Source organism: Strix aluco, chromosome 19 (genome assembly GCF_031877795.1).
Source record: "Strix aluco isolate bStrAlu1 chromosome 19, bStrAlu1.hap1, whole genome shotgun sequence".
NCBI lineage: Eukaryota > Metazoa > Chordata > Aves > Strigiformes > Strigidae > Strix > Strix aluco.
The window spans coordinates 6926737-6937077 of record NC_133949.1 but is presented as its reverse complement, the minus strand read 5'-3'; the positions used below and the strand labels follow the sequence as shown (position 1 = coordinate 6937077).

General features: G+C 46.3%; 1 protein-coding gene across 1 annotated transcript in view; it reads right to left on the bottom strand.

The window, feature by feature from the left end:
* The window catches only part of CASTOR2 (cytosolic arginine sensor for mTORC1 subunit 2), a 134479-nt gene that overhangs the window by 12314 nt on the left and 111824 nt on the right, over positions 1-10341 (bottom strand). The window contains exons 3-8 of the mRNA XM_074845549.1: positions 9412-9605; positions 8493-8625; positions 7036-7159; positions 6346-6456; positions 4871-4953; positions 3304-3398 (exon numbers count right to left, since the gene is read on the bottom strand). Coding sequence (XP_074701650.1) covers positions 3304-3398; positions 4871-4953; positions 6346-6456; positions 7036-7159; positions 8493-8625; positions 9412-9605 — 740 coding nt within the window. The remainder of the gene's footprint in view (positions 1-3303; positions 3399-4870; positions 4954-6345; positions 6457-7035; positions 7160-8492; positions 8626-9411; positions 9606-10341) is intronic.

Here is a 10341-nt window from a genome sequence, read left to right as displayed (position 1 = left end):
CAGGGGACAGGCAGCTAACAGCTCTTGGAAAGTGGAAAGGAGACTGAGGGAAAAATAAATTATCTGTGAGCTGCTGCAAGAAGCCAAAATAATTCACATTAAGTAAGTTGAAGAAGGGACTGTCTCCTCTGCCAGGTATTTGAGTCCTTGGCCAGGAGTACAATACCTGGATTCACTGGACACCCTCCAGAGCTCAGACAGTGGAAATACAACTGGACTGTGATTTTCTGCAAGGCTTTTAACAAAACTGAGGAAAAAAAATCTCATGAGAAATAACAAGAAAAATGTTCAATTTTCCAGTGGGAAGATGGAATAGGAGCAGCTAACTCTGACGATGTGTGAACAAAAGTCAGCTGCAAAAGGAAGAAAATCACCTTAAAACAAGCATACAGCAAATTCTTCTGGGTTAGGAAGAAAACCCCAGCAAACCTCCACCATGGGTAACAGGACTTTGAGACAGAACTCTCCACTGCCTCATCATTTTCCCAGTACATTGAGCACTGCCATGGAAGAAGCCATATGACTCTGCCTCTCCAGAAGATACTGAGAAAAGACGTAGGAATCAATTTTGCAAAACACATTTCCTTAGCCAGCCCCAGCGGATGATCAGCACGTCTCTCCATATGCTCCCTCAGTGCAGTACAGAAGCAGGAGGAAGCAGAACTGGCCAGTTCTGGCCAGCTGGCTTTGACCTGCATGGACCCACCTCCTCACTTAAACACAATGGGCTGATCCTTCATGCACTGCAAAATGCTTGACCCCCTTAACGTCAAGGAAATGGTATCAAACATACCACAAATGTTTGGGCCAGATTTTCTCCGGGACGGATGTGTGAACAGTTTTGATTTGTAGGACACATCCTAGTTTGCCACCAGTGGAGAAGTCCTACCTCCCTCCGCCCCTTCGAAAAGATCCGTACCCCAGGGCAGCTGGAGCAAGATGTTCACTTGTCAGCTAGAGGGCAGATCAAAGCATCTACCATGAAGGGAAAAGTGAAGCTCCAAACTATGTCCCAGACAGAGCTTCAGCCTCATTAGATGCAAAGTGCTGGTGAAGAAGAGCAAGATACCTCTGAGCATGAGGCAGCAAGAGCAGAGCACCTGGAAAAGGGACTCTTCTCACTTGCTCTCTCTAGAGGGAGCTGGAAACCGTAGCGCTCTCCAGCCTGACCTTATGTCACCCAGGTGACACCCAGAGACCTGGAGGTTCCTATCAGCGCTGTCTCCCAAAGGGATTTCTTCCCAAGCAGAGCTCCTGATTTCCAGGACAAACCTCCACAGCTACAGCACTGCAGGAAGACCTGAGTATTAACACTCAGGTCAAATAAAAAATGAAGCAATAAAAAACACCTTAAGATGCACAGGAGAAAAAAGATCAGGTCAAAGGGAGAAACAAGCTTTTATAATGCTCTCTACATTGTTGAAAACAAGTACTGAACAACCTTAAATAAAGAAATGGAGGATGCAGAGAAAGGATTCAAGACGCACTTAGACCTTGACAAATGTCACTAGAAGTCAAGGTGTCTGGGCAGCAAAGTTAGGGAAAACATGACAAAATCTAATTCAGGGTCTTGGCCAACAAAACCAACGTAGAGCCAGCAAGCACAGAGCCCAACCACCACACCCAGAGCAAAGTCACGCAAAGGAGGGCTCGAAATGCACCTTCCTTATGGTGGAAGGATTTGATAGCTAGAATAGCACTGTCCAGATGAAAAGGCTTTTAAAACCATACAAAAAGGAAACAGCAAATAGCAAGGAAAATGCTAAAATACTGATTTGAGTAAGGAAGATCTGCAGACCTTAGTGCATGGCCCAAATAATACCCTGCCAGCTGCTCAGAGGCAGGGATCTGCTGGGCTCAGATGCAGCAGGATGAGACACTTTCAAAAGGCGGAGCTGCCTGCAGAGTCATCACAATTGTATGGCACAAGTTTTAAGTGAAATATCTATTTTAACGGACAGGGCTTAGCTCTCCAGAAATTACTTGACAACTAGAAGCACTCTGCACCTTGTGCTCTGCACAAAAAGCAAGCACCTGGGGCCCCAACAACAGGTAGGAATGTGAGGCAAAGCTAACAGTATTGATTTTAAAATGGTGTTTTATTAGCTTATCTTATCAGCACAGTTAATATTCAAGAAAATAAGACAAACACATATAACACTTTGACCTTTGCTATCTGGAATAATATTTACTTTTACTCTTTACACACATGACCTATAGGCTGCAAATGGTTCACATCAACTGTGAAAAACCAAAGTAATTAGCTGAAAAAATCCCACCTTGAACTCACTGCAGCTTTTACAGGTCAAAAGTAGGGCCTGAGCAGTGAATTTGCAGCGATGAAAGGAGAAGTATAATGCAATAAAGGGCACATTTAAGAAAAAAAACCCAAAAAGCACAAAGCAGCTGAGTTTTGTTAGCGCATGGGCTAATGACTCCCTCCCTCAGGACTTGGTGAATGGGCTCCAAGTCAAATGCCATCCTGTTTGGGGCTACGGGCATAGCAATTTTCCCTTTTCAGGGAAATTCGTCATTTTGAGGGTGTCCTATACAGCCAAAGGAAGAGCAGAGGTAGGCCTAGAAGATAAAATATCCACCAGTATAAAAGAGAAGAGAACCCTGAACGAATGGCAAGACCCTCACACTGACGACTGTGCTGCAACTGCTTATGGGCACTCCTGAGAACAAACATGGCAACACCCTTCGCTGCTTCAAAGTCACCTTCCCTTGTGCTGCCAATTATTGCTATTTTATCAAAGGCCTACACCATGAGGAGGGTGATGCAGGGACAGCAGAGCTAATCAGGAATCAAAGACAGGTCTCGAAACGCAAACATTAGGGCCATACAGGTACCAAGGAAAGAAGGCAGGGGTCTGCTATTGGGAGACCCTCCAAAAAGTTTCCCACATACAGAGGCACCTTCCTGAGAGCCTGGAGCCTCCAACTATGTTTGCAAGAAAACGGAGAGGGTTTGTGGCTGTTTCTAATAGAAGATAGTGATGCAGTGGAAGAGACTGCTCGGGGAGGTCATGACATCGCCATCGCTGTAGAAGGACTGACACCAGCCTTTTGCAAGGATGACACCCTCTAACACAGCTTTGCCTTGGGGTAGGGCTGAGCTCCGTTCAGGAGCCTCTGGCCCAGGGCAGTGACAGCCAGGAGGCTGGAGAGAGGTATCTGCTGGGCTACGTCAGAGCAAAGGCACTCCCACAAACTCTCCAGATGCAAAATGATGTTCTGATCATGAGCCTTCTCCCAGAGAAAAGATCTCCCCTATTCCAAATAAGCTGTCTTGATACTCACCAATGCGTGATCAAACTTAAAAGTACTGATGTAGTAGGCTGGGATGTCAGCTGCGGCCAAAGGCTCAGAAATCTGAGCAACAATTCCACATTCATCTGTGGGGGAGATAAAAAAAAATCAATCATTGTCTGAACAGCATCTGTCAATCTCACAGAACTCCTGGGTCTCAACAGCTCCGCACCTACACAGGGAGAAGTTTGTCTTCACAAACTCCAACCAGAAGGGAGCTCTGTAGTAAAACGTGTTCCTACTCACAGAATCAGGCTCTCTGGGCCACCTCGATACACTGCACATTCGATTTTATTGCCTTGTTTTTATTATAGAAAAATGTAAATCCCCCAAAGGCACAAAATGTTACAACTGGAATGATTTTCAGAGGTCCAAAGAAAGGCAATTGAGGACATTCAGGAAAGAAGCACCAAAACCAATCTCATATGCCCTTAACCTCCATTTTTCTCTTTACTTGTTGCCTTTAAACACTTTGCCCTGCATGTCTGAGAGAGGAGATGCTGACCTGCTGGTTGGCCTGGACATCTGGTCCCTAGACCACAGACCACCACAGCCCCTGAGACAGGATTTCACACCAATTTAAATGGTTCACCTGTCCTGTTCATCGCAGATCAATGGTGTGTTGTTTCCAGATGAAATCTGAGTTTCACTGATCCGAACTGAACATTTCAAATTGATTGTAAGCTAACATATTTAAACATTGCATATTTAGGGGACTGTTAGTGTCCTGATGTCCCATCAATGACACATCCCATGCCACTTCTACAGATTTTGCCTGTAATATGCATAAAGAGAAGGTGCATGAAAATTTCCTTCTTGCTACTTCTGGTTGTCTGGTGTAGAAGTTGCAATTAAATACAAAAATCAGCCGAACATTTTTCAGAAATGTTCTTGAAGCCTTTATCTTGTAACTGTTTCAGAGACCATGGGAAGGCACCCCAGTGTTTTCTGAAGATCAGGTCTTTGTTACAGTATTCAGATTGGACCCCTTAAAATTACAGGGGACATAAAAATAACAAGAATGCTTCTGCAGACGTGAAGCATTTGCTCGGTGCTACTTAGATCCAATATTCTTTTGCGCAGAGAAAATGTTTGCAGCACTGGATGTGGAACAGGTCTATGAACAGGACTCTCACTTGGACTGCTATAAATCTATACTGAATCTATTAAAGCCACAGAGTGCCCAAGGACTGCACTGCAGTATGACAGTGCCTTCTGACCACTGATTTCAGTAATCTCCCGTGCATTCCCATGCCATCTTTTTGTCCACTTTTTCTCTTTAAACAGAGACCCAGCTGTAGCTACCTCCAAAGTCCAGCAAATTAATGCAATTTAGATGGAGCTGTCAAGCATGCAGCACTTTCAAAAGTATATTTAGAAGTCTGACTTATTAGGTAGGAGTCACACTCCTCCTGTTTGAAAATCTCAGCTTCCAAAGTCATGTTAAGCTGCTCGCTCTTAAAAAGCCTCAGCCTCAGATGGATTTTTCCATCATCCTTGAAGTCCCTGAGGCGACTGACTACCTGTGCACCAACTGATCCCCCAAATGTTTACTTACCGAAGCCAAGAGGCTGCCCACCAATCCGCACCATCTTCCAGAGTTCGCCAGATGCACTTGTAAACAACAAATTATTAGGAAATCTGTAAAAGAAAAGGAACACCAAACGTGGCAATTAAAACACAGCAGTGTGTCAGATTCTGCCTGCAGGGATGCTGCTGTTCCTGTATCCCTGTGCTGCTTGAAGCCAACAATAGCGGCAGCAGCTCGGTGAAACAGAGAAAACCCAAGGCAAGCAGGACAGATGCACCTGCCTGCCCCTCCAGATGTCCTGTGGTGAATCAGCATCTGATGCTGGAAGTGTGCACAGGCATCCAGAGAGTCACGGAAAAAGACTTCTAAGAAACAGGCCATGGCCCAGCTTCACAAACACTGAGACTATTAATCTGAAGGCTTGATTTAAGCTGCATTTAGAAACACCTAGGGACAGACTATGTTTCCATACCTACTCTCTCAGGAATGTGAATGGTGACCACTGGTTTTGTGTCTGAGCATCAACAGTACTTTTTTCCATACCATCCCTGGAGGTCCCTGGGATCACTGCAGAGATCCCCATTTCTTAGCAGGGGAAAGAAGACCAGTGCCTAAGAGACGTGCCCAAGGTCACGCAGGCAGTCTGTGACAGAGAAGGAATTGGCTGCTGCTGTTCCCCAAGCACCAGGCTGCTGCTCCAACCCTCCAGCCTCTCTTGAAGGCAGACAGAGGTTTACTCCAATTAAAGTCGAAGAAACTTTCAGGAGGGCAATTAATAGTTTGCAAAACAAGACCCTAGGGCAGGCAAGAATCAAAACCAAACACTGCACTATGTGTCAAAAGCAAATCTATGCATTGCATCTCAGCGCAGCATCCTGCCTAGCCTCGACACCTCAGAGGCTTCTGTGACGTGAAGCTGCAGAAGTACACACACACAAAAAAACCAAAACAGGCTGATATTTGCTCCCTAGCCGACTTTCTCCTTGCCAGACAAACGAGTCATGGGCTCCCGCTGCACAGGGATGACTCAGTACATTATCATCACAATGAGACTCTGCACTGAGCCCAGCCATGTGTAAAAGCAAAGCGGGAGGACAGCATCACTGTCGTCCCCACCCTACTTTTGGTCTTGAGCAGTAAATCTTCAGCCACATACACCAGTTTTTTGGGGGTTTGCTCTTAAAAGCACAACTAATGAACAATGAAATAAAAATGTCAAAATCACTTTGCTCCAGTGTTCCTCTTTCAGAAGTGAGATAACCCTACATTACATTGGCTTGTGATTTCACTGAGGGCTTGGACAGACAAGTCCAAGATTCAGCAGCTGGAACTAACATGCCAGACTTCTCTCAGATAGAAGTGATAAGGCATGATAGGCACATGGCACCCATGCAATGAGGCTCCCAAGAATTAACATGGAAGAGCTTAAGCGGCTTCCTGCTCCTTTGAAAACATCCCAGGTGCTTTTTTGGGGTCCAGGAGACCCTAAGATCAAAGCTCACCTCTGCTGTGTCTGGACATCCATGACCAAGGAGATGTAACCCTCAATGAGAGAAAAGGAGAAGAAGCGAATATGTCCCGAGTCTTCGTTGCCTACCACCGAGTCTTTTACTCTGAAGAAATAGAAAAGAACAGCATTAACTGTGGCTAGAAGAGCAAAGGCAGGCTTTTAAAGTAGAATATAGTCAGTGAAACCAGAAATGTTCATACACTGACTTAGGGAAGTGACATTGAGTCCTGTCACACTACACTGCTTTTATTTTTAATTTTGCAGGGGAAAAAATGCCAGTCCCCACATTTGACAGAACTCTTCCATCCCTGCCCCAAGGTTCTCTCACAGGAGGCTGTGGGCCAGGAGCCACAGGCACCAATGGGCAGCAGCACAGCCAGTTGTACATGCTCCAGTCACGTGTGGATGTGCACTGCATTGATCACATTGCTACTCTTAGCTTAAATCTGAGAAGGCTCAGCTTTCCAAAGCCAGCGGATGTCTTTGGGCACCCTCGATCTCCTCACTTGGTTTCCACCTGTCGGGAGAACCCTCTTGAGCCTGTGACACCTCCCTCCCTAAGCGCAGAGCACCACAGCAGCATAAGGCCACACAGCAGATCCCTGGGTGTCCCGAAGGAGCAAAGTGAATCTGTCGGGCGGCCACACCTCCCCCAGGAGACTGTCTCCCTGCCGGGACCTACCCATTGGAGTAAAACATGACATCCATTAGGAGTGTAGCAACAGTGGGAAGGGTATCTGGATCCAGGCTGGTGACGCAGAACATATTACTCGGACTGGAAAGGGGATGAATGACAGGCCTCTGAACTGGAAGAGACACACACAGACACACAAAACTATAAAGCCACGTCTGCAGCAGGTTCATGTCCTACCAGACGTGTTATCCACACGCCAGCAGTGGCTGCAGAGAAAACTGACAGTGTTTGTAAGGAAGTTCCTCACTGCTGAAGCCCTGCCGGCTCCCATGACAGGGACCCAGGAGCCTGGGGATACCTGTCCTTGCGGTGTTCTCCCTGAGGGACAGCCTGAGATTATCCTGAGTCCCCTGCCCTGCATGGGGCACAGGTCAGCTCTCTGCTCGCAGGGGCTTTCAGGCCATCGGGTGCATCCACATGAGACAAGGGGCAAGCTAAAGGAGGTGCCAACACAAACAGAAAAGTAGAAATAAATTCAGGCTTCCACCGTTTAAAAGGCAGGGCTATGAGAGGCATTTCTCTGGCTGTGGTTGCTGGCAGTACACCCTCTTTTCCCTCCGTTCTGGGGGCTATTTTGCCATAGTATCTACAAAAATCAAAAACCAGCGGCCATGCAGTAGCTTGGCAAACACGTTGCAGCCAGTGGCTGTGCAGCAGTCAGTATTTAGGCATGCAACTATTAAACAGAGCAACCCAGCAAACTGCATACCTGTGTGTAATCAACATGCGTTTCACTGTGCCCTTCCTTCACGCTTTTTGTATACGGCTCATTTTCTTAAACAAGATGACTTATAGCTACTGAGTGACAAGGCTGAGTGGCACTTCACAACAAGGATCCCTGCTTTGTTTGGTTATGGGCACAAAATTGCTCACAGGTGTGTGGGCAAACATATACATTTAAGTAGTTCCTTTTCCTGATTATGCCCTTTGCTTGATGCTTGTTCCTCTAGACTGGAAACATCCTAAGGTTCTGTACAACCCTGGGCTCATTGTGGCCTTGATCCTGACTGGTACTGAAGCGTGAAAGTTGAACAAAAATATTCTCTGTGCATCAATCACTGCAATACTTAAACAAGCTTTTCTATAAGCTATTTTCCTTTGAAATGTTGAAACATGGAAATATGGACTACAGACAATGTTATTTTTGCAACCAAAATGAATTGTACTTTAACCTTCTGTCCTACAAAAGGCATGTCTCCTCTGGAGATGTGAAACCGGCATTAAAAGGCTCAAATTCAGCAAAACTCATCAGCGTTGCTCAGAAAGTTAAGCACCTGCTCAAATCCTTGGTTGAACTGCGATAGACTCAGGCATATGTTAAGATTATTACCTTACAAGAGGATAAACATTCACCAAAATGTTGAAGGAAGGTAGGAGGTAGAATTTCACCCCCATGTGTCATGGAGACCAACTCCCTGGCAAGCTGAGCCCACGCTGGTCCTTACCTAGTTTTGGTTTGACAAATCCATTCGTTATCCCAAGGTCATCGGCAGCCACTGTCTCCCCATTCACTACTCTGAGGATGGTGAACTCAGCAGCCAGCGTGTGCATCACAAAGGGCAGGTCTCGCTCACGTACCTGAAGTTGACAACAGCATTAGCTCATGATGGCATAAACCAGAAATGAGAATACGCTGCAGCGGAGGTTACATACTCTCAGGGCACAGAGAAGTGGACACATCACTCCTGCTTGAGCCAGCAGGTGTGTAAGCGTAATCACCATCTGGATGTGCGTCTAGAGAAGCACATTTGATGGTATTACTGCAAGTATCAGTAGGATTAAGCACCACAGTGCTTGTAAGACTGTGGGAGGAGTGTGGAGACTTCTACGAGGGAGATGTTTCACCTCTTCTCCAGCATCCCTTCAAGAACTCAGCACTGCCTGTTCTTCAGCCTTGTTTCCTAAGGAAATAAAGCTTATGTGGTCACACCCTATGTGCGTCCACACACGTGTGTGAGACAGAAACACAGTCTGTCCGTCTATCCTCAAAACAACTTTGGAGCCTCTTGGCCACCATCAGCCAACCTGAGAGCAGACACTGTGTTCTTCTAACTCTCAGAAAACCAGTGTTTGAGTGATGGTGGGAAATGCTGCCTGTGCCTCCATTAAGGGAGAGACTGCAGTGTGGGCTCAGTGTTTTCATTAGACACCAGATAACCCATACCAACAAATGCCTCATCCCATGGAAAAAGCTCCTAAGATGTCAGAGAGACTAACTACAAGGGACGGAGCTCTGGGGAAAGTGGACTTAGGTACTTCTGCTACTCCTCGAACAATTTGTTCCCAGAAATGTCATTCAAACTGCCCAACTGAACTTTCATCTGGTGGCAGGTAACTCTGCCTGGTCCTCCCATGTCCTCTTACCAGGATGAAGTCCGTCTGATAGGTGGAAAGCATGAACACTGAGATGTTTTGGTCAGCTAGTGGTGCTATTACTGATTTTGCAATTTTGGTCACTCCGATGGGCTGGGAGCCGGAGAAGCCACCTCCACCAGACACCACGTTGAGGGCAAGCCATGTTGCATCAGCCACACTCAAGTGTTCCGAGGAAGGGAGCTCTGCAGAGAGACAGAGGGGGAGGACAGAGGTTTGGTTCAGAGGCAGAATGAGCCAGGTCCACCATCTGGTCCAGATGTGGTTAGAGCACTGACCTCAGTGCAAGGAATGAGATAAGCCCACTTATCCAGCCAACCGCTGGGGCTTCCCATGCTGTTCCACAGGTTGGCACTGTGCTGCTTTGTAGATACACCAATCGCACCAACTTCCACAGCAAGATTCATACAGATTTTCAAGGACAACACAGGGAACTACATGAGGCTCAGCGATTCACTCGGATGCCGGTGACCAGCACTGCTCACTTCCCCATGTGGAAACAGCCTGAGGTCTTTGACTTCACTCGAATCTCTCCTATGACACAATTTCTCCAAATACTTTACTTGAGCTTTTCTGGTCTCTTTTGTTTTTTCTGCTCTAAACCCAAATTTTTTTCTCCTGGGCTTGAGATGGAGGTTGACAGAACAGCCTGAGCGCTAGCCCCAGACTCTGGAGATGTAGAGCAGGTACCCTGTGCATCTGCGGGCTGCTGCCTTCATCTCTAAGGCAGAAGACAAGAGCCACACAGCTCTGTAAGGGATGGATGGTGTAACATATACACCAGGGATTACAATGTGATCACACACTACGATAATGGAAATATTTTTAAGAATAACCCCAGTTTCATTCCATTTGCTTCTAGCCTATGTTGTTAAGTAGTTAAAAATCTGTAGCTAAACCATTTAATACAAATAATTAACT